At 39.5% G+C, this 26,882-nt stretch overlaps 1 protein-coding gene across 4 annotated transcripts in view; it reads right to left on the reverse strand.

Moving 5' to 3' along the window:
• Window positions 1-8,417: 8,417 nt before the first annotated feature.
• RAP2A (RAP2A, member of RAS oncogene family) overlaps window positions 8,418-26,882 on the reverse strand; it is a 29,617-nt gene continuing 11,152 nt past the window's right edge. Inside the window, exons 2-3 of one of the 4 annotated variants that reach the window (XM_081327155.1) lie at window positions 13,827-14,105; window positions 8,418-12,386 (exon numbers count right to left, since the gene is read on the reverse strand). In XM_081327155.1, the coding sequence (XP_081183281.1) occupies window positions 13,868-14,105 (238 nt within the window). In that variant the 3' untranslated portion in view covers window positions 8,418-12,386; window positions 13,827-13,867. Of the gene's footprint in view, window positions 14,106-26,882 lie in introns of all 4 variants that reach the window. The other 3 variants (XM_081327153.1, XM_081327154.1, XM_081327152.1) reach the window with 3 other exon arrangements.

Raw genomic sequence — 26,882 nt, forward strand, 5'->3', positions numbered from 1 at the left:
TAAAGAGGGGAGGAGTTACAATCCCTCTGAAGGTAAAGGTTTCCCTGTCCAGTTGTGTCAAACTGTGGGGCACAGTGCCCGTCTCAGTTTCTTGGCCAAGGGAGCCAGCATTGGTTCGAAGACATTGTCCATTGTCATATGGCCAGCATATACGCCAAAGGCACATGGAACCATTACCTTCCCACTGAAGTGGTACCTATTAATCTACTTGCATATTTTCAAATTGCTAAGTGGGCAGGAACTGGAGCAGGAGCAAGAGTTCACCCTGATGCGTGGTGCTTGGGTCTCGAACCTGGGCTGTCAGCAGTCTTTAATCGCTGAGCCATGGCGCCCCCACAATCCCTCTAGAGATCTATAAATTAGACTGCTGGGTACAGCAGTAAATATTTAATTGGATGTAGCACATCACGTATCCAGCACATCATGCCCTCAGGTAATGGGGCAGGAGTAGAAAGACAAGGGCATTTTGAAACAACAAAGAGACAGAGTTTGATGGACATTCTTTCCAGGGAGTTACTTCTGCAGACCTCTGCTCACCTCCTGGCATCTTTTCCTTGTTTGTCCGATTTTCTTGACCTCCAAAATGTTCATTTCTCTGCTCTAATTTCAGGTTGGAGTATAACAGTTATGGTAATGGAAAACAAGCTGCGGTTTTGGAAGTTGAGTATCTTTTTAAAAAATGATAGTCCTTTCTGGACTGATGTTTGGGGCCCCGTATTATTAAATTTGGAAAGCATGGGGAAATTACATAAATGTTTACTACATATCTGGGACTTTAAGGTGCAAACAGATAGACATCTTGTTCATAACATGCCTAATACTTCAAGTGTGGTTCATTGGTGTTGCTATTCCAGGTGATGCTCGGATTCAAGGAAAAACAAATGGGAAAAAATGACAAAATATCATAAAAATTATGAAAAATTAAGACTTGCAGGTTGAAGTTGAATGCTTATGGAAAAAGAAATAAATTCTTACACAAACCATGATTAGAGACCTCAAAGCAATGCCTAAAGAACTTCCTCAATATCTAGAAATACTGACTTTAGCAGACACAAAAACTAATTTTTTTTAAAAAAAACAACACTCTGCTCGGAACTGCCTATATTCTTAGAAATAACTTATTAATTCTTAAATCTTTGGTTAGGATATGAATTATTAAGTTTCCACTTGGTTTGCAAATGGCTCAGTTGAACATACAGGCAATTTAAATGCTAGCTTTTTGTAGCTGCAGGGAGGTATTTAGAGCAATCAAGATGTCTATTAGCACTAATGGAAGATCTCCCTTTTCCCCATGGCTCTTTGAGTATTCCAGAGCTCATATTAGAAATGCAGAAAGTGATAGTTTCTCTATGCATTTTTAATGAAATTTACATCCAACAGTTGTAATGGTACTATATTTGTAACCTGCATACATATTATATAAAACATACCATCAAAGATAAGATTTAAGCTTAGTAGTCCTCGCTTAATGACCACAACTGGGAACAGCACCTCTATTGCTAAGTGATACAGTCATTAAGTGAGACATTGTGTTACTGTAATGGAGATGACCTCACTTCTGCTACAGTCATTGAGATATCGCTTGTCCACAAATTGCAGTTTTCTTGCCAGTAACTTTGAAGAATGGTTAAACACAGTGTCTTTGTTACCTTTATGTCAAAATAGAGATGAAGAATTGGAATTAGGAAATATATATGAATTGCTGGAAACATGAATAGAGGGCGACTCTTGAGAAATCATCTCAAGGGAAAACAAGGAAAAAAGAGTGTTTCAGTCCATGGATATATTGGCTTTCACAGATTCTTAGAAACTATAAAGCTCTGAAGTAAAGAATTAGACATTTTTTACAGCAAGACATCAAAACTATTAACAGAATTGAGATATTTCCAGGATTCTTAGAGAGAGAGAGAGTTTGTTGTAATGGTAAGGCACCAGGGGCGAAACCAGGAGACCATGAGTTCTAGTCCCACCTTAGGTAAGAAGTCAGCTAGGTGACCTTGGACCAGTCACTTTCTTTCAAGCCTTGAAAGGAGACAGTGGCAAACCACTTCTGAAAACTATCAAGAAACTGCAGGGACTTGTGCAGGCACTCTCTGAAAACTGGACATGAACGAATGGAAGGAAAATAAAGATTGTTATGCAATCCCACAAAGAAGTTGAGATTCTCCCCCCAAAATTTATGAATCATAATCCAGGTTTAATAATATGACTTCAAAGAGAAAGAGAAAGACTTCAACAAGAGGATGAGTGACAAGTTGTTACCTCAAGAAGATATAGAAATATAAAGATTAGTTTAAAAAAGAAAAAAAAACCTGCAACATATCACAGACTCTAAGTAATTACTGATTTAAGACCCTAAATGGTCTTGGTATACTTTGTATTGAGGTTCATTCAAATTCTACTGAAAGAATTTTCAGGCAATCAATAGCCATCTGTCAATGCTAGAGTAGATAAAAATACAATGGTTCAGAATCTAGAAAATATTCAGAGCAAATCCTTTTTTGTATCATTTTTCTTTTCCTTTTAAGTGTGTTTATCCTATGCTTTCAAGAAAATCTGACAGAAGTAAGCAGGTAGTGGTGAATATGATTTTACTTTAACTTGAAAAATCATTCTAGAACGCCGCCCCTCAGGATGCAAAAACGGGCCGCCGCCATGCTGCAAGGCACAAAAATGGATACTGCGCCATAGGGCGCAAAAACAGGACCCTGCCATGCTGCAAAACAACTACCGCCGCACTTCATGTAATATGCTTCCTCCTCCCTTTTCCTCTGGTCCGCCAAATGACAAAGGTTGGTGACCTCTGTCCTAGAACATCCAGAACACACGGCTTGCTTTCTGAAATCATCTGCAGTTGAGGGCAAAGACTTTCCTGGCAGCAGCAGTTGCCCTCTGATTTTTGAGCTTAAGCTGAAAGTCCAGGAATCCTCCCAAATTGTATATCAGTTCCATAACTGCAACCCTAATTAGAACTAGAAATAGAAAGTCCATGTATACATTCAGTTTGTTCTCCCCATTCAGACCCCTACACTCTCTCCAGACACTGGAACAAACTTTGACATTATCATTTGGATATTCAGCCGAGTATCATCAATGTAGAGATGATATCTGACCGTGGAAAATATTTGTAGCTCGGGTTGTAGATTTAGGCAGAAGTTTTTCCTCTGAGCTTACTGCTTGGCTCCCGGATATTTTGTTACCAAACTAGGTAACAACTTCAGTGGGGTTTTGAGTGAAGTGTCTTGTTTGTTTATATAGGTAGTCAGTTGGTCTTGTGACTGGTTGAATCACAAGACTGAGTGTGGTTTTGTGACTTCTGGTTGTTCTGAGGTGCGAAATTCAATTGGTGAGGGGTTGGTTGGTTCTGTTGGTGGTTGGTGATTCAGATTATCCACTTCCTTATTGGTTTATAGGCTGGTTCTAAGTCAATGTGTTTGTTGATGGACCCGTTGGTAGAATGCCAGGCTTCAATAAACCCATGTGCCTGATGGGTGTTGGTGTGGCCAATGACTTCAGCTTCGTCCCAGTCAAACTGGTGTTGTTTGTTGTCGGTGTGACTGGCGATCAGGGACTTCAGGTCATGCCGTTTGATAGCCAGCTGGTGTTCATGGATTCTAGTTTTTAACTGTCATGCTGTCTGCCCGATATAGAACTGGTTATAATTGTTGCAACTGATTCTGTATATTATTTATTTATTTATTTATTTATTTATTTATTTATTTATTTATTTATTTATTTATTTATTTATTTATTTATTTATTTATTTATTTTAATCCCATTTATATCCCGCCCTTCTCCGAAGGCTCAGGGCGGCTTACTGTGTTCTGTCTTTGATCTTTGTAAATTCCTGAGTGCAAACGTGGGTTTGTGGGCTATTGTTATCCCTAGGGGATGCAGTAGTTCGGTGGCCACTTTTGATATGCCTTTGATGTATGGCAGCACTTGTTTCCGTGCTGCACTTTTCTGTGTGGTTTTTGGGGATTTGGATGTTGTGCATCACAGGATGATGTTCCTGGGATAGCTGTTGCAGAGAAAAACATTGAAGAGGTATTTCTCCTCTACTTCTCTTAGGGATTTGGTGCTGCAGTATGTTCTGGCTCTCTTGAAGAGAGTCTGGATACAGCTTCTTTGTGTGATGTAGGGTGGTTGGTGGAGAAGGTGAGGATTTGGTTCGTGTGTGGATTCTGGTATACACAGGTTGTCATTTTGCAGTACTTCTGTCTCATGTCCACATGGAGGAAGTGGAGATGTTCATCATTTTCTTCCTTGCATGTAAAGCTGATGCTGATGAACGAGTTGTTGAGCAAGCGGTGTGCCTCTCATTTTTGTTTGTTCGTTTCTTTTAGTTCAAACATTTAATATCAAAGAAACGGTGGAATATAATATTTAAAGAAAAGATGAAAAAGAAGGGACAGAATGAAATGTGAATTACAAAAATTATACATATATATATATATATATATGTATAATTTTTGTAATTCACATTTCATTCTGTCCCTTCTTTTTCATCCTTTCTTTAAATATTATATATTTAAAGAAACTTATATATATATATAAGTTGGCTGTGGTGAGTTGTCCATGGCAAGTTGGCCTCAGGAAGTTGGCTGCAGCGAGTTGTCCCATTCTGCCCCTTGGAATGGCTTAAAACAGCTTAGGACAGAAGCCCCTTCTCTCTTATTCTATTGTTCTGTTATCTGCTATGAGCTGAAAGTGGGTGGAAGACAGTGCCATCCCTTCACACCAGCTGTGTTTTCTTAGGTTTGCCCCTCCCCCCTCCCCCCAAGTGCATCCTTCACCAGAATTCAAGGAGATGTGCTTTCAAGTACTTTTGTCTAGAATTGTGCTATAAGAATCCCACTCAATACAACCTGGGAAGAGAGAGACAGAGACTCTACTGATGCATTGAATTTTCCTTTAGAAGTTAATTGCTTTGGTTTGTATTCAGGTTGCCTAACAATGAAATATTCATATAATAAGTTCAAATAATTAATTATGTGTTGCTGAGAGATGGGAAATTGAGTAGGTGCTTTGATATGTAAAGATGTGTAGGTCAGGCAAATCCATTCCCATTCTGTTGACTTGCTTACTTTTGCAGAATTGTCTTGGTTTTCCTGCTGTCTATAGAAAAAATTTCTGCTCAAGACCATTTATAGGGCAAGAGTTCAACTTAAAACTATTTCTTATATGTAGAAGATACAGAGAGTTTTTTTTATTTGCTGTACTATAACTCTTTTAAAAATCCAGTGCTTATTGAAACGCAAGGTCCTTTAAAAAGATGCTATATATCTCACTGGGCTACTAGGAAGCACTATAATACTAATTGAATCTTAGCAAATAGTCTTAAGTTCCTGTGAAAAGAACAAGAAAAGGTAAAATCTCATGGCTTCCTCATGCAGTGGGTAAAACACAGTACTCTAATGTTCCTGATTCTTGGAGGTGGGAGAGTTAGATTAAATGTTTCTTAGACCTTAATTCTACTGCCACAAATCTGTCAGCATCTAAATGCTTGCATTTGTTCTAGTTATGATTTCTATTTCTAAAATTTATATGGCTATCCGCCTCACAAGAGTGACTTTGAGCAGAGTGCAGGGATCAAAACCAAAACCAGTAATGCAATTAAGAAAATCAATATTCAAAAACCTATGAATGCCTACCTGTTATTGAAAAACCTTTCCTGTTTAATTCACTACAACAGTGACACAATGGGTCTTACTTAACATCCTACCCCAAATATCTATGGGAATATCCAGATATTTAACACATTGCAAAAGGCCAACAAAGTAGGGGTGTCTGGATCTTCAAGGGAATATTGTTCATAAGGCAAGTGCAGTGATAGAGAAGGACCAAATTAAGATGGCACTGTGTAATATATGAGATATGAAGCATGATGACTCTAATGAAAAAGTTGATCAGCATGAAAACTTTGGTCATGCAAGCATAGATAATTGGAGACAGCAGCACAGAAGGGTTTCTTCAGTCAGGAATAGAATTATCTTTAAATTGTGCAAATTTTAGTAACTAATGGTAAGCATTTAGTTTTTTTAGCACAATGGACAGTTTAATTAATACTTCTGGGGAAGTAAGCAGTTGGGAAATTGCTTTGACCACCTAATATGGGCATTGTGGACCTGTGAATGTCCTACCAAGCTATTCTGGTTAAGAGCAAGTAATCCAAATAATAGGAAGTGGGTAATTGTTAGGATGGAAAACTACATCAACACAAATTCCCTCACTGGGAAGGTTTATTGGATATTAACATGCAGTCAATGGTACTACATCAATCTCAAACATGCTATGCCTATATCTTCTAACAAATCTGCCTTCAGTACCAAGAAGATTCATATGTATAATCTTCGATCATCAGGGAGCCTTTTGGAAGGTTCTCCTCCTTTGTTCCATAATGGTTGTCTATATATTCCTGAAGCTGTCATTGAAAACATCTGGAACATGACAATACATTTTTGGTAATGCTTAGGGATTTTTTTGTGCAAGTTTAATGTTTTCTCTTGCAAGAGGCAGAGTCTGCAAGCCAAGCAAACCGTTAACAAGCAAGCCTTACATCCATAAATCTCCCTCAAAAGACCTTGGGGTAGTGCTTCCTTGGATTTTATTATTGAGCTCCCAAATACTAAAAACTTGACTTATTTGGTCACTATGGGTCTATTTGCAAAGAAGGCTGACTCCATTCCTTGTAAGACTCTTCCCTCTGCCCCACAGATTGGCAGGTTCTTTATTGACAATGTATTCTTGATGCAGAAGTGGCCTTAACTGTGTCATTTCAGGTGGAGATCTACAATTTATGGCAGCTTTTGGGAAGCATTTGTTAATCCAGACAAAGCGCAACCAGAAGTTTCGGCACCATCTTTATTGTAGGGTTACATTAAATAGAATCTTGCAAGATTGAAAGTACTTCTTCCCTTTGCTCTTTTTAGTCTAGAAAACTGGGAGGGTCCCTTCTGAAACACTTTCAATGCTGTTGAACCCTAACCCCCCCACACACACACCAATGGACTGAGTTCCCTCTCATCAGACTGTTGCTTAAACTGTGGTTCTTCCCCTTCTCTCCCATAATCTTTCCCACATACCATTATACATTTTTGTAATGACTCATTACAAATAGCTCTATCATTTTATCAAAGAGGAGGAATGCATCAGATCTCACTTTTTCCCTTTCCTAATCTTTGATATATATGTGAGTAATTTGGCATGGCAATCTATGCACTGTCTTACAGAGAATCTTATATGCAGGAAGTATGAAGAGCTGGAGAATCTTGCACTGAACAAATACTTGTATGCCAAGTCCCCATTTAGGTAAAGAAATATATATAGAAGTAATGGAATGTGCATTCAGCAAGCAAATAATTCTAAGTTATGTTTAACTATGTGCAGCACTGTTGTCACAGTAAACCTTAATCAGCCAATATAATAGCCAATAACCAATACAAATATTATAGGCTTAAGAAATTATCAGATCCAGATGTGTCTATTAGTGCAAGGAACATCAGATTACGACTGGGGATATCAAGATTAAGATTTCTAACTCAATCATGTTTATTGAGGAAATACCAATTACTGTTTGTAAGCATTACTTACCAAGATTATTATGAGAATAAAATAAGACAGAACAAACAACTATACCTGCTGTTTGGAATCAGATCTCCTTGAAGAATTTTAGCTGACAGAGGATTTAAATCATATTTTCAAAAATAATAGTCCATTTGTAAAAGGTATTTTATAATACTAGGTAAATTTATGCTGCCAGGAATGTCACATACATAAATGTCACATAAATAAATACATCTCAAAATTTCAGGAAATTGTAGATTGCTGTAACCCAACATTTGTCCTCTAATTTTTTTAAAAAAGATCACCCTTCTTCACACTAATCTGTTTTTGACATTTGCAACTCTTAAAACATATTTTATAATAATGTTAAAATTGAAATACATTATGTCAATGAATTTAATTTTAGGAACTTAATTGGCCCAGATGATTCTAGAGATATTTTTATCAGACCAGCTTCTGGTGTTACATCCCATTCTGGTTGCTATGGAAAAACAAAGATTTCTCTCAACCAAAAATAAATCTCCACTAGCAGTGGAGAGAAATACAGCCAGAAAAAAATCCAGAGTTCTTTCTGTTATAAACTGCTGTACTAAATGGTTTCATCTATGTATTTAAATTAAGCATTTCTGCTCAATACTGGTCTGAACAAGAAACACAGTATAACATTTATTGAAGGAAATCCTAGGCAAGGTGAGAAGAAAGAACTTTACACCTGCCCAGATATTTCTGAAAATTACTTAACCCTCTCAGGCTATCTTGCCATGAATGGTAAAAGAAAGGAAGTTTGTGACCTTGTCAGAAGGTCGCAAAAGGGGATCACATGACACCAGGACACTGCAACCGTTGTAAATATGAACCAGTTGCTAAGAGTCTGAATTTTGATCACGTGACCACGGGGGAAGCTGCAACTGTCATAAGTGTGAAAATCAGGCATAAGCCACTTTTTTCAGTGCCGCTGTAACTTTGAACAGTCACTAAACCACAGGTCTGCAACCCGTGGCTCCGGAGCCGCATGCGGCTCTTTCAGCCGTCTCCTGTGGCTCCCGGTCCTCTGCCATGTGCAGTCCAAAAAAAAAAGTGGGAAAAAAGTTCAACCAATCAATTCAAATATGCAGGGTAGGTGCATATCTCGCCTTGGCTCCACTCTTCAGTCAAACCCTGTTGTGCGCATGCGCACACATTTTTTGCGGCTCCCAGTTTTTCCTTTTGTGAGGGAACCGGTTCCGAGTGGCTCTTTCACTGTTTCAGGTTGCTGACCCCTTCACTAAACAAATGGTTGGAAGTTAATGAGTACCTGTAGTCAAATTGTAAGAAAGTTGTGCTAGCTAGTCTATGGTAGCCAAAAATCTGAGAGTGACCCCTTAATAGTTTTTTTTTAAAAGAGACCAGCTTTTGTGAGCTATGGGCGAAAAAGAGCTATAGAACTTGATTCTGCAATAACAGCTTAAGGTGTCTTCTAGTAAACACCTGAGGTCCACCCCACTTTCCATCCCCTCCTTGGGCCAGAGGTGGGAGCCAAAATGACTTAATTATGGGGGCTGTTCCATGAGTTGTACTGTTTACTAGTTTGCTTCCAGATTATTCAAGGTGTTATAAAGTCCTATAAGGCATAGGGCCGGATTATTCAGGGACTGCCTGCCTCTCATTGAATCTGCCTGGCTGAATCAATCCTGTAGGGTTGATGTGCTTTAGATTCCTTCAACAATGTCGTATTTCAGGGGGGGAAAAACCCCAAGTTTTCCATTTCTGTATAAGTGCCTGCCCTCTGGAAAGGGGTATTCCCCCCCTCCAAGATCCGGATGGCCCCACTCTGCTGTTATTTAGAAGAGCTCTGAAGACCTGGATCTTTACCCAAAATTACAGCATAATGTAATGTGCTTGGTTCTGTGTTTCTTTTCCCAAAATCCTTGCTGTGGGTATCATTTATTTTCTAATTAGTAAACATTTTGTTACATTGGTATTTTGGCGATTGCAGCGGTCACTGCAGACAACGGCTTTGTCACAGCACCTTTAATCTGTTCTTAAAGCTTGGTGTGCCCATTGAGACACACACACACACACAGACACAGACACACACACACCCCAAAATGCAGGAAAATCTCATATTTGGCCTTCATTTATTCTGCAAAGTTTAAGCAACATATTTACTCTCCTTTTTTGTCATCTTTAATATTTACTACATGAAGAAACATTTTAAAACGCCAGCACTATTGATAACCTCATAGAGATGTAAATTTATTCATAAGAAGAGGGAGGGAGACGACAAACAAGAAAGTTTGGTCTATACTACTCTATACAGCTACTTTTGTTTGCAACACACACATCAATACATGGAAGCAAAGCTACTTAGAGCCTTCCAAAGGGACTTGAGCCAAAGCTGGCCCCTGAATGAATGGAGTCAATTATCAAATGTAAGATCAGCTGATGGCTGCACACAATTAGCTACATTTGTCAATCTTCACAGCCCTAGTCTGGGAATATACAGTTCCCACAGCAGTCTTTGGCATCAGAGGACTCACATTGCTTAAGGAACGAAAACTATCTAGTACAGTACTTATGGATTTTAGAAATATTGTCATGATGACAATGCAATAGTGAATCAAGATTAGTGCAAAATTTTCATGAATAATATGACAAATATGTTCCTTTTTAAAGAGGCATTCTAATAAAGGAGATCTGAATTCTGAATACATGAAGAATGTAGTTGGGTTTTTGCTTTATTGTTAAATAAAAAGGAAGACGAGAAGACAATCCAACAGACATTTCATTAAATAAATTTATTTGTTAAAATAATTTAACTCCAGATACAACTGCTGAGTTTGCATTGAGTTCTATGTACATTTTTTTATTTTGAAATAGTTTGATTTAAACAACTGATAACTTATAAAATGTAATGTTTTGTTATTTATCAGTTGTAACAGAGGTCCACAATCGTTAAAGATGTTTATTCAATTCTAGAAATCACAAATAGTCAATAGTTAAATTTGCAAAAACACACTGCAATCCCTTTTTAAAACCTGATCAAAAACTCACAAAGGAAAAAATCACAATAAAATCCTGAAGTTGCCAAATTTGCTTTATTGTGGAGTTATTTCAGTTATATTGAAGACCATGTGTGACCTCACCCTAAACCTTTAGGCGGCATGTATGACATAGAAAATACTAGCATGTTTGCTGACAAAAAATAATGCAAAATTTTAAATTAAGGGATATACAGTATTTATTGTTGGTACTACCAGATGAAGAATTCCTCAGAAACTGCTATCGATATTTGCATGTGTGCTGAATCATCTAAAAAAAGGAACTCACCGCTGCAGAAAAATACGAAGCTCTAAGCAAAGAATATTGGGTCTTTGGATGAACGGATATCTTAAGGCTTGTTAGTCCTCCTTCCCAAGTTACTACTTTTGGATCTGCTTAGGATGCAAAACAGATAGTGCTTCTCAGCCAGAAGTCCCAAGGTATGTAATATTGCTGACCAGATAAATGGGAAAATGTTACCAATACATAGAGAGGCTACTTTGGCATGCTTGAATAGAGTCAGAGTCACCTTGTAGCCCAGATTAATATGCCTGTTTTAATCTAGTTTTTAAAATCTGTGTTCTGGGATAGATAGCCAATGGCAAGATCATCTTTACAAACACAGTGATGGCCAGAAAATGACTAAGTTGCCCACTGTTATAAATTGGGAAGGGTAAGGATTGACCAAGGTATACTTTTCCATTGGCACTAGGAATCCTTTAGCTGCCACTAGCTCTGTGGGTCTACACACATGACCTGGGAGAGAAGGAATCCACATAACCGATAGCCTTAGATATCCCCTCTTGCTGATTTATATCATTTTGGTCAAATATACTGTACTACACAGTGACAGAATCTAAATTGCATATAAATTGTTTCTTGGAATTAGTATATCACCTACTTTTGTATGAAAGTATATTGTTTAGTCTGTAAGTGAAGATTATGCACTACGAAGTACTTATGTGTTTTTTTTAAAAAAAGCTTCCTATTAACGCCTTGACAAAAATAAAGAAATGCCATTTATGCTCCTCATTTTTTTTACATCAAATAATCTGACATGTAAGTACAGGACTTATTTTTGGAATCAATCCAGTATAAGATGCACTCAACATTATTCTATACCTGTTTATTCCACTTTTATTTGATCAGTGAAATTATTTTCTGACATACTGCTGCATAATATTTCTTCTGAAAGAATTTAAAGATTATAATTCATAATTTTTACCTTAATACATGGAAGTTGCCCATGTAAGATGCATTAAAGTTCAGTAATTCTTAAAGCTGAGAAAAATATTCGGGAAGGAATTACATTTCTAATACAGGACCTCATGTTTAAATGACAACTCTTTACTTTCTTGATTATGATGAAAAAATAATTCAAGAACAAAGGAAAGTGTAGCCAATCATCATCCATCATTATTGTTAGAAATTGATCTAATCTAAATTAAATGTGTTCTACTGTGTAAGGTATAAAGTGGCCAAGTGTTTTTTTTAAAAGGCTTTTAAAAATTCATTTCCTTTTGATACCCTTTAGATTGCAGTTTGTTTTTCTGCTGATCAAGGCAAAATCTCAGAACTCAAGTTCATTACAGCATTTGTAAAAAGTTGCACTCACCAACACACTCATACCCATACACAGAACATACATTCCTTTCCACTCATTTACACAAAAAATTACAGAACTACTTCACAAGATTGAGAAACCAATCTTTCAGGATAGTATTTGGACCATAGCCGAGGTGTCAAACTGGCGGCCCACAGGTCGGATGCGTCACGTGCAGGCCACGCCCACCCCAGATCTGCAAAGGCAAAAAATGTTGCAATACATCACATGACATGATCGAGTTTGACACCCGTGGACCATAGGCTCAGTGATATTGTATTTTAAAGGCCAATTTTATCCATCAAGGTCCATTATCATTCCACCATTTCAATCTTAGACTTTCTGATTGGAAACTTCCTGGATTGTAAGACATAATAGATATAATTGGTGCTGTTAAGTCATGCAAATTTTAAGTATTTCACTGCTATTTAAATTAAAATTAGAGGCTGAGCCACCATTTTAAAACAATGCTTTCACTCACTATTTGTCACAGCAATAACCAGGGCAACAGGATCACTTAATGGCAGCACCTGACTAGCATGTTAGGCAATTGAAGACACAAATCCTTTTCTCATTCCCACATGGAATTAAAATATTTTGTATTCACCTTCTGAGACAAAGTAATTCTACACAGTTAACCAGAATCGCCAACATTAAAGATATAAAGTGGCAAAATTAAATTCCATAGCTCAATTAGTACATCACATCCAAGATACAGCCCTTAAAAGGCAAAAATAAACTGGTATCCTTAAACTAAAAAATATAGGAAGCTTGTACAGCCCCTATGAGGTTTCTGCAAAAAGGAACGGCTGAATACAACATGGCTTCATTTTCCTTACAAGGTGGTACTTGTTAATGTGCTAGCAATGTTCCTCATTAGTAAGGCCAAACATTTCTTTTTAACCCCATCATGGTTGCTTCTTCCTGGATCAGTAAAGAGATTAATGCATTTCCTGCTCTGCAAAGCAAGGGCTGGTTTGGTATCTTGACTGAACAGCAGCTGAAGCAATCCACCATTTTCTGAGCAACAATGCAGAATATTTAGGATATTCTAATGTTTCAGTGTTCTCTTTACAAGCTGTTGATTTTTTTTTCCAGAGATTCTCTCTTTCCGTTTAAGTACTGATGGAGCGTTTTCCTTTTTGCATTATGGGATCACAGAAAATAATGGATGTAAAGAAAATAACATAACTATATTAGTTTGCCAATAAATTTATCCACACTTGCGTCAAAAATAAAAATTAGCATATTTGACTGATTTGGCCACAAGTGATAAAAGTCCTGAAATTCAGTAAGTAGATACCTTTTGTTAAATCTTTACTTATCAGTACAGAATAGGCAGAGTGCAAAAGGTCTTTGCTGGTGCTCTCCTTTTCACCAAAAACTTTTCTTAATTTAAAGCAGTAGCTGTTACCTGACAAGCCAATGTGCACAGATTGTGCTCACCCTGTAATCTGTTGGCTAAGCCAGAGAGTAGAGCATGCAGAAGATGTGCTGCAGGCAAATAAAGCTTCTCAATTTTTTTTTATTAAATTGATCAATATTTATGTTTCACTTGGAGGTTCAGTGCTACTCCACTTTGAATTTTTGACCAACTTTAAATCACAGAGTGAAATAGTCTATTCTGTCACCTTACCCAAAATACAGCAAATTAGGTCCAATTCCATCCTTGGAATGCTATTGTATATTACATGCAGAGCAACATGGGTCGTCTTTATCTGGTTGAGAGGCATAGTTCATTTGTCTGACAATCTCTGCAAAGAGCTCATCCACCATTGTTTTGCTTTTAGCAGACGTCTCCATAAAAGGACAACCCCATTCTTCAGCCAGAGCTCTGCCTTCACTGGATGAAACTTCTCTCTCACTCTCCAAGTCCACTTTGTTTCCAACCAAGATCACAGGTACCTTCTCATATCTGCAATTAGAGGTAAACAAACGAAGTTGAAGTCTTTTGCCATCTTTGCAAAGATAAAAGCAGTCAAAATTGCCTCTGCTCTCAGCATTAGGTTGGCCTTCAGCATACAAATGCTTCATTTAATAAATTTCAAACTAGAGGACAGATCATTAAAGTCTTATTCCAGAGGCAGGCATTTGATCTCAAAATTGTTTTTCTGCAGTCCCTAAAAACTGTGATTTATTCACATTCATGACTCTGGATGGTTTGCAACAATTTGTAAAAATCAGCAAAAAAAAGAGAAAGAGAATACAAATAAAAAACGTATCAAATCACATTAAAAACATAACACATTCAGTAGCCAAGTTACCCAAACAATCAAATCATTCACTATAACCATAAAACCACATCACAAACAGATCCCCAAGCCTCACAGTATATCCACATCTTTAGAGCTTTTTGAAAGGCCAGGAAGGTCAGGGTCAATCTAATCTCGGGGCAGGGGGGGGGGAATGGTATTCCAAAGGATAGGCAAAGAGTAGAGAAGGCTCTCTTCCTGGGTGCTGCCAGATGATACTCCTTAACAAATGGGACTGCAACATGCCTCTTCTGCTGGATCTGATGGGATAGGCAGATGTAACCAGGAAGAGGCGGTCCTTCAGATAAGCTGGTCCCATGCCTGTAGGGCATTATAGTTCACTGTCTGCACAGCTGCATTTTGTACCAACTGCAGCTTCTGAATGTTCTTTAAGGCTTGCCCCATGTACAGTGCATTTCAATAAGCCACTCAGGAGATGATCAAAGCATTATGTGACTGTGATCATGTGACTTGAGTAGAGCTTCCCAATCCTTGAACAGATAGAATTGCGCAAAAAAAAAATGCCCTGACCATAACTGCCACCTATAATTTGGAGCTGTGAGTCCAGGACTCCCCCCCACCCCAATTAGACCACCCAATCCACAATGAGATGATAACTCTCTGGATCCAGGAAGCCCCCAAACCCACAGCAACTCAATTTTGCTAGATTGAGCTGAACAACTGTGCTGTTCCCATCCAGCCTCTCACAGTTCCAGACCCCAAGACAGAACATGAACAGCATCACTTAATTCACCAGCGTGCAGACATAAAGCATATGGTACCTTATCCTATGGCAATGGATGAACTCACCTAGTAGTTTCATGTAGCTGTTAAACAGGAACAGAGAAAGCACCAAATTCTGTGGCACCTCTCACTCCTGATCAGCAGTGTGTGTGGAGAAAGGAGAACCATCACAACATAGTGCCACTCATCCACTCATAACCCCCAAAACTGATCCTGAAGGATACCATGATTGATGGTACCAAAAGCTGCCAAGTAGTCAACAAGAACAAAGATAGATGCACTACTTCCATCCTGCTCATGCCAGAGGTCACCTGAAAACGTGAGCAATGCTGTCTGAATCCTATACCCAAATCTCAAACCTGACTGGAAAAACTTCAGATGATTTGCTTCATCCAGGATCTTCTGAAGTTGCTGCACAACTACTGTTTCAACCATCTTCCCTAAAGAAATTGTCCAGTATGGTTAGGTCTAGTGATGGCTTCTTCAAAAGAGGTTGAACCAATATCTCTTTAAAAGGTTGTGGGACAACCTCGTTTCTCAAGGAAGAATTCACCACCAGAATCCCACCACACATCACCTCCCAGGGATACCTTTGCCAACCAGAAGAGACATGGATCTAATAAACTGATGGCTGAAATCACAGTCACCCTAGTCAACCTTGAGCCGATGAGGATCGAACTCCTGGCAGTGAGCAGAATTAGCCCGCAATATTGCATTCTAACCACTGCACCATCACGGCTCGTAACACAGTTGTTTAGTCAATCTGGCTTCCCCATTGACCTAGCTTGTCAGAAGGTCACATAAAGTGATCACATGACCCCAGCACATTGCAACTGTCATAAATATGAACCAGCTGTCAAGTGTCTGAATTTTTATCACATGACCAGGGGGATGCTGCAACGGTTGGAAGTATGAAAAATGGTCATAAGTCACTTTTTTCAGTACTATTCAATCACTAAATGAACTGTTTTAAGTTGAGGACTACTTATACTGTAATGGGCTTGTTAACCTGATAATGTACCTGAAGACAGTCCTCCATTGTTCCCAGTACATATGTTCTTTTCAATGTGTGAATCCCTCATATCTCTAAACTTCGCTTTGCGCTCCTCTTTGCTTTTTCTTCAGTTAAATCCAAACTAGACAAGCAGACAAAACAAAACAAAAATCTTATACATATAAATCATTTGTCTGAAGTTCAGAATGTGATCCATAATTCTGGTTTCTAAACCAGTAGTTGTTCATATATAAGCACATAAATCCAAGATTTAGATATACTGCAATGACCATGCTTTTTTGCTTGTTTGTTAAAGAGTAAAGTGTGCTAAAACGATCATAACATCATAGTCCCATAGAAATGCACCCCAGCTATCATGGTTGCTTCTACCTCTGAATGGTATATGGCTGCATGCACTCCTCCAAAACTAAGGGACTTATGGACAAGGTTCTCCCTCTACTTTTCTATGATTATGGGGAGACTAACTTCTGTCAAGATCATTTGGCATACCCTTGGGAATTCTTGAGAAAGGACAACTGGAGACTTAGCTTTAAGCATTTTTTCTAGTTTTATTAAAACAAGAAGTCAAGCAATTTTGACAATAACCTATATTCCACATTCAAACAGTCATTCAAAGGACTGTCAAAACTGAGACAAGATTAACTTGTTATAATTTTTGGATCCAAAACACATAGCTTTCTAGACATCTTGATCAAATACTTTTTATACATTTTTAAAAATATTTACATTGTCTTACTGAGAGCCAGTTTGGTGTAGTGGTTAAGTCATTAGGCCAGACACCAGGAGACTGTCAGTTCTAGTCTTGCTTTAGGCACAAACTCAGCTGGGTAATCTTGGGCCAGTCACTTACTCTCATCCCTAGGAAGGAGGCAATGGCAAACCATTTCTGAAAAACTTGCCAAGGAAACTAGAGGGACCTATCTAGGCAGTCCCCAAAAATTGGGTATGACTGAATGGAACACAAACATCTGTCTTGTTATCCTACACATTTCAACTGAATACTGAAATTCAGTATCCATAGTCCAGGGCACATACACTATATATTATTTTGCACACATGAGCATTGCCTAAATATTGTACATATTAGCATGATAAAACATAGACAGACACAAGACTGAATCACTGAAATTATTTTCATGAACTCTATAAAATGACATTGAATATTTTTAGAATTCTAATTTTACAATCATCAAGCTTGTTTCCTAGTATAAAAGCTTTAATAAGCTAACAAAGAAAATATTGCCAATATCTTTATAATTTTGGTAAATGTTTTTGGATAAACAAGTGTAATGTTTGATATACTGTACACATTAGTGCAATCTAAAATACAACAGTTATCTTTATTCCATGGAAGATTGTTCATGCATGAGTATACTGTTTGTTCATTTTTTCAATTGATTGTAATTGATTTCTTCAGCAAATCATGGTTAAAGTTCTTGGTTTGCCACTATCCTTACCAACATGGACACTTTTCCTCCTCTTTGTAGTTTGGGATATGGTTCTTCTCCTATTCTATGACATTTTGGACTCTTTATGTTATAGAATCATTGAGATGATTTAATCCAATCACCTGCTCAGTACAGGGTAAACTACAGTATCTTTGGCAGATGACAATCCACCCAGTTTCTGTACCTTTACCTATGGGGCAAAAGAGGTTATTATCCATACAATAACAATTTAGAAATCACCTCAGTGATTTTTTTCTTCTTCTAGAGAATCATTGGGGTTTTTTTATCCTCTTTTTTATATTTAATTTGTGGCAGAAACATCTGGTATTCTTTTCTCTTCCTATTCTCCCTACAACAGAAAACCCTATTTTATTTTGTTGTTGTTGTTATAAGGTAGAGCAGGGGTCCCCAACCCCCGGTCCATGGACCAGTACCGGGCCGCAGCATGCCAGAAACCAGGCCGTGCAAACAAGCAAAACCCCATACGCGGGATGCAGGCAGTACATGAAACCATGCCCCCTCCAGTCCACAGAAAAACCTCTCTCCACGGAACCGGCCCCTGGTTCTCAAAAGGCTAGGGACCTCTGGGGTAGAGAGAATGACTGGCCCAAAGTCCCCCCGGCAGCTTTCATGTTGGAAGGAGGCCTAAAACTCAGTGTCTAGATCATCACCTTCACCACTTCACAAAAACCGGCTCATATACCCCGAATCTTTAGTTTCAATATGTTCCATGGAGGGCTATCAAGATGGTGAGGATTAGGAAACCATGACCCTTGAGCAATAGCTGACCAAAGCACAAAGGTGAAACAATTTTTTTCCTCCACATTGTGTACACCCAAATGAAGCATCTGTGTTTTTAGCAACTACTTAGGGTGCTGCTTCATGATTGCTACAGACCCCCAGATCATTTTTATTGCCAAGCCCCCATTCTATACCAGCCTTGTACATGCTTAATACAGAACTTCGCCTTTCTTCCTGTTCATCTGATTCATTTCAGTCCATTGTTCAAAGCTGCCTAGCATCTTTTAAAATATTCATCTAAGTACTAGTCACCCCTTTCAGTTTTGTTTTCTCCAATATGTTGAATAGCACCAGATACAAAGCAGTGTCCTGTCTTCTACACTGAACTAGAGGCATTAATTAGCATGCTTTCAGCGCAGTTATTCAGCCATCTGTGACTCCTTCTAATAGTAATATCAGCTGAGCAACATTTTTTTCATTTTGTGACAGAATATTGGTCACAAACTTCAGATATGCTAAGTATCCCGGGCATACCCCTAAATTTTTGTTTTGATTTAGATCTGTACTCTCTACAGCTTTTGTTTTATTTCATTTCTAAGATACCAAATAATCCCTTTTTGTTATTTTGGTATGTCTCACAGGTCTCAGCTCATTCTAACTTTTCTGACAGAGCTCTTAGAGTTACTGGGGAAGACTCTGCATTCTGCTTTATTTATCAGTCGCTCATTCCATTTCCTGTACATGTCCCATTTTCCTGTCAGTTTGTTTAGACATATATCCACATTTGCCTCTCCCGTTTTTTATTCTTTGTTGGATGCTCTTCTGTTTCTGAATTTTTTAAAAAAGGAACAGAAACCAGTTGAAAGTAAGAAACAATTACAGACATACATGTCTTAACAATCTATGAATTATACTCAAGTATACCTTTTCAGTTTAAAATACTATAGTACAGAAATTAGACACAGCACACAGAACAACAGAACTGGAATGGACCTTGGGGGGTCTTCTAATTCAATCCCCTGCACAAGCAGGACACCCTATACCAGTGGTGGCGAACCTATGGCACGCGTGCCAGAGGCGGCATGCAGAGCCCTGTGGGCACGCGCGCCATTGCCCCAGCCCCACGCCGCCCCACCAGCAGCCCCCCTGGAGAGTTGCCCCCAGGCGTGGCCCACGCGGAGCAGCACAGCCAAAGACATGGCAGCTGGGCAGTGGGGACAAGATTCCGCCCTCAAGCCCCGTCAGGCGCAGATGATGCTGCAGGGTGTGGGTGGAAGGCGTGGCCGCCATGGCACTGCAGGGCCACCTGGGCGATCTGTGGAGGCAGTCGGTGGCCCTGCGGGGGCAGGGGGTGGAGCCAGGTGTGGTAGTTTGGGGGCTCTCAGTGTCTAAAAGGTTCACCATCACTGTCCTATACTATTTCAGACAAATGGCTATCGAGTGTTTTCTTAAAAGCCTTCAGTGAGGAGCACCTACAACTTCTGAAGGCAAGCCATTCCACTGTTAATTGTTCTCTCTGTTAAGAAATCTCTCCTTAGTTCTAGGTTGCTTCTCTCCTTGATTAGTTTCCATCCATTGCTTTTTGTCTTGCCTTCTGGTGCTTTGGAAAATAGATTGACCCTATCTTCTTTATGGCAGTCCCTCAAATATTGGGATGCTCCTATCATATTATCCCTAGTTCTTCTCTTTTCTAGACTAGACATACTCAGTTCCAGCAACTATTCTTCATATATTTTAGCCTCCAGCCCCCAAATCACCTTGCTCTTCTCTGCACTCTTCCCAGAGTCTCAACATCTTTTTTATATTGTGGTGACCAAAATTGGATGCAGTATGCCAATAATTACTAAGGCATTATAAAATGGTAGTAACACTTCACATGATCTTGAATTTATCCCTCTGTTAATGCAGCCTAGGGTTGCACTGGGTTTTTTGGCGACTGCAGCACATGGCTGGCTCATATTTAAGTAACTGTCCACTAGGACTCCATGGTCCCTCTTACAGTTACCGCTGTTGAGCCTAATCTATAACTGTACATTTGGTTTTTCTTGCCTAAGCATAAAACTTAACTTTTCTCTCCCCTGAATTTCATTTTTTAAATAGTTACATAGAAATTAACATATCCTTAACTTATATTTCTATATAAGTAACCAATTCTATGCAGAAGACATACTGTACAAATGTACAAATTTCTTCTTGATGCATCCACAAAGAATGTTATAGTTGAAAATAATAAGAGCAAGTACATGTTCTGACAGAGGAATTGTTCATTTGGGGAAAAAATCACTTGTTAATTCTGAAGTACAGCTGCTTAGGCTTGCCTTTTTTACACCTGTAATTCCAACTTGAACACATATTCATTTTCGATGCATGAAAATGCTGTTTAGGCATAATACCTTCCTTTATTTTTCAAAAAAAGACATCCCAAAACAGAATTAAATAAGGATATTATACAGCCAATGGGCTGAAGAAAGTTATGCATCTGGACATAACATACTTGTCAACGCTGCTAACATTGAATGTTCTTCCTTTGACAAAAGATGAAGCAGCGGCTATTTCATATTTAAAACTTGTGTGTTACTTTTAGAGCTAGAATCAGTTGTTGCTGGGGGGGAGGAGGAAGAATGTCTCTCAAGGCTGTCTTGAAATAAGAGAAGATAAGAATTTGGCGGGTTGTCTAACAGAAGGGAAAACTGACCCTTCAAACTAACTGGAGAATGTGATTAATGACAGCAATGAAAAGGAGGAGAATCGTCTTTAATATATTGTGCTAAGGGGAGGGGAATTCAGATTCCAGATTCCCTAGCAAGCTTTGCTGATGTTATAGGGCTCTAATAAAAGACTTTTAAGGTAAACAATGCCTCAGAGTTCCTTTGAAGAGCTCATCAGTCGGAAACTTGACAATACTATTTCACAAATCAATCTACAGAAAATCTTGGCTCATCATAGTTAGATAAAAATTTCACAAAGCCAGCCTTAGCTTTTCATAATGTGCAGTCAATTCACAAAGCCTTAGCTTAACACTGGGCCAATGGTAAACCCAAAAAGTGCTTTAATCCAACCAGACTACTCTTTTTAGAATACAGAAACTCTCTCATTAATATCACTTGTTCCCACTCATCTCCAAGTTACACTAAGAGTGGTACTTGGACTCTCTGCAAGGGGCCTCTCTGGTCACCACAAAAGGGATTCAACAGGTTAACTGCCCAAATCTAGTCATAATGTAAGGCTTATATTTTGCATTCTGTAGAAGGAACTCCTCCCCAGACTAGGAAGACAGAGGTAGAACAGGTTGTTACCTCCCTCTCTCCTTCATTGACCCTCCATATCTAATAAGCCCACTCCTTTTCCCTTCAAGCATGGCAACCAAAATGTTAACCTGTCTTCTCTAGAATCTTATTTGCAGGGTCCTTGGTTGTTACCTTTGAGAATCTCAGTTAAAGGAGAATAAAATTCAGTTCTAGGCGCTATCTTTCCAGTTTGGGTGTGCCAAACTGCAGAAGAGTTTTGTTGCCCAGGATTTGGGAGTTTCTGTGGCCTTTTGTTGTATCTAAACAGCTCAGCTAGGATGTGTACCACCCTAACTAGGTTTGCCTTCCTTCCCTTCATTTTGAGTTTTTAGGGTCTCACATCCTCATTCTGGTGCAACAGAGGAGGCACGTTACATGTTAGAGAAGATGAAGCGATAATGATTGGGCAGCTGTCTGGCTTCCTTGATGGGGGGGGGAGAAGAGCTATTGTTGGTAATTTCTATCAACCAATGGCTTTTCAGGGTGAGCAAAAGCAAAACAGGCAGCCACTGTTAATTGTGTGACAAGAAACTGCATCTCCTCTGGGTGAATAAAAAGAGCCCAGGACTGCACATGTTCCTTCCTCTGAGTAAGCAAAAGCAATCCAAGATTTGCACATCTTCCTTCTTGCATGTGGAATCCACTTTCTAGTTCCTTCTGGATGGCTAAAAAATGGTTGGCGTCACCCTATCTGCAAAAGAGTTACTGATAGCCTCCTACATTCATTGTCATCCTCTAGCCACCCTATGCAAAAGCTGGAGAATCCTGGTTCAGATCTACCAGCAACACGGATCAAATCAGAGAGCACCCTGCCCACTTCCTCGGAATCTACAGGCCAAAAGAGACCTCACATAGCTAGCTGATGGCCCAGTTACCACATCAGACATCAGACTGACTAGGAAGAGTCCTCAGCAAAGTTATCAATGAAAGTGTTGTAAAGAATACTTCACTACTAGGGAAAGTCTGCTTGTAGATCATGTGTTTGGCTGAATTAGTATTTTCTTGTATTAAAGCAACCATGTTAAGACTGTGATCATTTTTCCCATCTGGAATCAATCCTTTACTCACATTGTTTCAGTTTGGCCCAGTGTTCTTGTCAAATACAATTACTCAGGTCCTCTGTTTTGAAGAAAGGAACAATATTTGCTCTTCTCTAAACTTCTGATACTGTGATTGTCCTCTATGATTTCTCAAAGATCACAGTTGGCAACACTGGGATTCTCAAATGAAATGATACTGGAGATTTAAATTCAAACTATTTTTTTAAAAAGTTATCTTGGGTTCTCTGCCTCTCCTTTTACCCCCTTCTTTGAAATAAGAGCAAAATGCAGTACAATGGAGAAATTCTGCCTCCTCTCCTCACAAATTACTCTCCTACTATACATTGTTTCTTACCGGGTTTCCCCGAAAATAAGCCCTAGCTTGATTTGGGGGGGGGAGGCGCTAATATAAGCCCTACCCCAAAAGTAAACTGTAGCATTGTGGTTGCTCGGGGTGTGTGTGGCCAGTTTGTCTCTTGCGTGGGATGTGAGGGGATAGACAGGAACTACGGAGCTTTGCATGATACAAATGAGGTAGAAGATACTGTTAACGCACCAAAGCCCTTTAGTCCAAGCTGACCAGTGAATGTGGTTTCAGCTTTTACGCTGTCCCTTGAGTAGAAAGGGTCTAATTCAGGGGTTCTCCTTCAGCACGGCCCAAGCTCCCCATGCTTCTTTCCAATTCTGCCTCAAAGCCTCAGCGATTCAGCTCTCCTCCCGCCTTCCGAGCACGGAAGCCTAACCCTTCGACTGCCACCTCATCTACCTATTTCCACACACGAGGGACAGGCTTTCTTTCGCGTCGCATCTTCTTCTCTGGGACTGTTTTCTTGCAAACGTTTTGTTCGTTTGCTTTCTCAGCAGCAGAACACGCCCCACTCTGAAAGGAGAGGGGAGCACCGGCTGTTGGTTTTGGCTTATTGGAGGGCTCCACCCAGTTTGGTGAATGGCTTATGGGAAGCCTCCTCTTCAGCCTGGTGTATGCTGAAGTTTTGTCCAACTGAGCTTTAGCAAGCCGAGAACTCGAGTGTGTGTGTGTGTGTGTGTGTGTGTGAGAAAGAGAGAGAGAGAGAGAGAGAGAGAGAGAGAGAGAGAGAGAGAGAGAGAGAGAGAGAGAGAGAGAGAGAGATCCTATCCAACCTCTGTGTTTGCTTGTGTGTGAGAGAGATCCGATCCAAACTTTTGCAGCACAGCGAATCCACAGCATCGAGAGGTCCTGCCTGGCAATTGAAACTCACCCAGCTGCTGCCGCAAAGTCACACTTGTAGACCCTCTGGAAGAAAACAGTCCCGGAGAAGAACATGCGATGATAAAGCAAGCCTGTCCCTCATGGTGGAAATAGGTAAATGAGGAGGTGGTAGTCAAAGGAAGGGGGGGACAGGGTTAGGCTTGCATGCTGGGAAGGCAGGGAGAGAACTGAATCGCTGAAGCGTTGAGGCAGAATTAGAAAGAAGCACGTGGAGCTTGGCCCATGCTGAAGGAAAAGGAACGATCCCTGATTTAGACCCTTACTAATCAAGGGACAGTGTAAAAGCTGAAACCACATTCACTGGTCACCTAGACTAAATGGCTTTGGTGCGGTAACAGTATATTCTACCTCATTTGTACCATGCAAAACTCTGCAGTTCCTGTGCTCAGCCCCGCCTTCTAACCTGGTCCTCCAACGGGCCTGCTGCCCCACCCGCAATGGCCCCTCCCCCTCGCGCTTCTGCCTCCGTCTGCAAAATAAGACACACCCCAAAATAAGCCCTAATGGGCCTTTCGGATTAAAAATAAATATATATATTTTGTTGCTAGTTGCGAAGTTGTGACCGGGGCTTATTTTCGGGGAAACACCGTTAGAAGCAAGTCCATTCCTTCCTTTTACTTGGTGAAAGATTTAGTGAAAAAAGCCCTTCATGATGCTGCTTTTTCTTGAAAGTCTACGTTTCTTGTGTTTTTAGCCTTTTGAAGTTTCTAAAAATACAGTGGGTTCCTGCAGAGGACAGGCAGATGACCAAGAGCCCTTCCATTCTATGGTTTTATATCAGCCATTCTCTTTAAAAGCAGCATCTGGGAATTTACCGTATATACTTGAGTATAAGCCGACTCGAGTATAAGCCGAGACCCCCAATTTTACCCCCCAAAACTGGTAAAAGTTATTGACTCGAGTATAAGCCGAGGCTGGGAAATGCAGCAGCTGGAGGCTGGATCCCCCGAAAGACGTCTCTGCTGAGATGAGAGAACGGGGTGGCAAGCCGCCGAGAGAATGGGGCGGTGGAGTGCTCTGCCGAGAGAATGGGGCGGCTTGCTGTTCTCTTGGTGCAGCACGGCAGAGGCTGGATCTCGCGAAAGAAGTCTCCGCTGAGCGAGAGAATGAGGCGTCTCAGCGCCCACTTTCTCGGCGAAGACTTCTTTCGGGGGATGCAGCTTCTGCCGCCCCTTTCTCTCAGCTGCCCAGTGGAACAGCTTGCCACCAGAAATCAAGAGTGCTCCATCACTGGAGGTTTTTAAGAAGAGACTGGACATTCACCTGTCTGAGATGGTATCGGTCAGTGGTGGCGAAACTTTTAGAGACCGAGTGCCCAAACCGCAAGCCAAAACCCACTTGTTTATCACAAAGTGCCAAGGCAGCATCGGCATTCTGGTGCCCTCGGGGGAGGGGACAGGGAGGCGCCTCTGAGTGCCGCCTCTGGCACGAAAAAAAAGGGGGAGCAAAAAATGGGCCACCGTACCGCAAGGCACAAAAACGCCAACCGCCGCGCCGCAGGGTGCAGATACAAGGCACCACACCACATGAGAACGGGGCTGGGCTAGTGAGTATCACGCAGGCACTAGCCCCGCCCCCTTTGCAGCATGTGCCTGCTCGTGGCCCCGTGCGCGCATGCACGCATGTAAAATGCTTCCCCCTCCCTTTTCTTCCAGTCCACCAACCGACAAGGACCTGCTGCTGGCAGCGGTGGTGGCGCACGTGCCAACAGAGAGGGCTCTGAGTGCCACCTCTGGCAGGCGTGCCATAGGTTCACCACCACTGGTATAGGTCCTCCTGCTTGAGCAAGGGGCTGGACTAGAAGACCTCCAAGGTCCCTTCCAGCTCTATTCTATTCTATTCTATTCTATTCTATTCTATTCTATTCTATTCTATTCTATTCTATTCTATTCACTTTCTATATTTCTATTCTATTCTATTCTATTCCATTCACTTTCTATATTTCTATTCTATTCTATTCTATTCTATTCTATTCTATTCTATTCTATTCACTTTCTATATTTCTATTCTATTCTATTCTATTCTATTCACTTTCTATATTTCTATTCTATTCTATTCTATTCCATTCACTTTCTATATTTCTATTCTATTCTATTCTATTCTATTCTATTCTATTCTATTCTATTCTATTCCATTCACTTTCTATATTTCTATTCTATTCTATTCTATTCTATTCTATTCTATTCTATTCTATTCCATTCACTTTCTATAATTCTATTCTATTCTATTCTATTCTATTCCATTCACTTTCTATATTTCTATTCTATTCTATTCTATTCTATTCTATTCTATTCCATTCACTTTCTATATTTCTATTCTATTCTATTCTATTCTATTCTATTCTATTCTATTCTATTCTATTCTATTCCATTCACTTTCTATATTTCTATTCTATTCTATTCTATTCTATTCTATTCTATTCTATTCTATTCTATTCTATTCTATTCTATTCTATTCTATTCTATTCTATTCCATTCACTTTCTATATTTCTATTCTATTCTATTCTATTCTATTCTATTCTATTCTATTCACTTTCTATATTTCTATTCTATTCTATTCTATTCCATTCACTTTCTATATTTCTATTCTATTCTATTCTATTCTATTCTATTCTATTCTATTCTATTCACTTTCTATATTTCTATTCTATTCTATTCTATTCCATTCACTTTCTATAATTCTATTCTATTCTATTCTATTCTATTCCATTCACTTTCTATATTTCTATTCTATTCTATTCTATTCTATTCTATTCCATTCACTTTCTATATTTCTATTCTATTCTATTCTATTCTATTCTATTCTATTCTATTCTATTCTATTCTATTCTATTCCATTCACTTTCTATATTTCTATTCTATTCTATTCTATTCTATTCTATTCTATTCTATTCTATTCTATTCCATTCACTTTCT

This window comes from Vipera berus, assembly GCF_964194415.1.
Source record: "Vipera berus genome assembly, chromosome: 4".
Lineage (NCBI taxonomy): Eukaryota > Metazoa > Chordata > Lepidosauria > Squamata > Viperidae > Vipera > Vipera berus.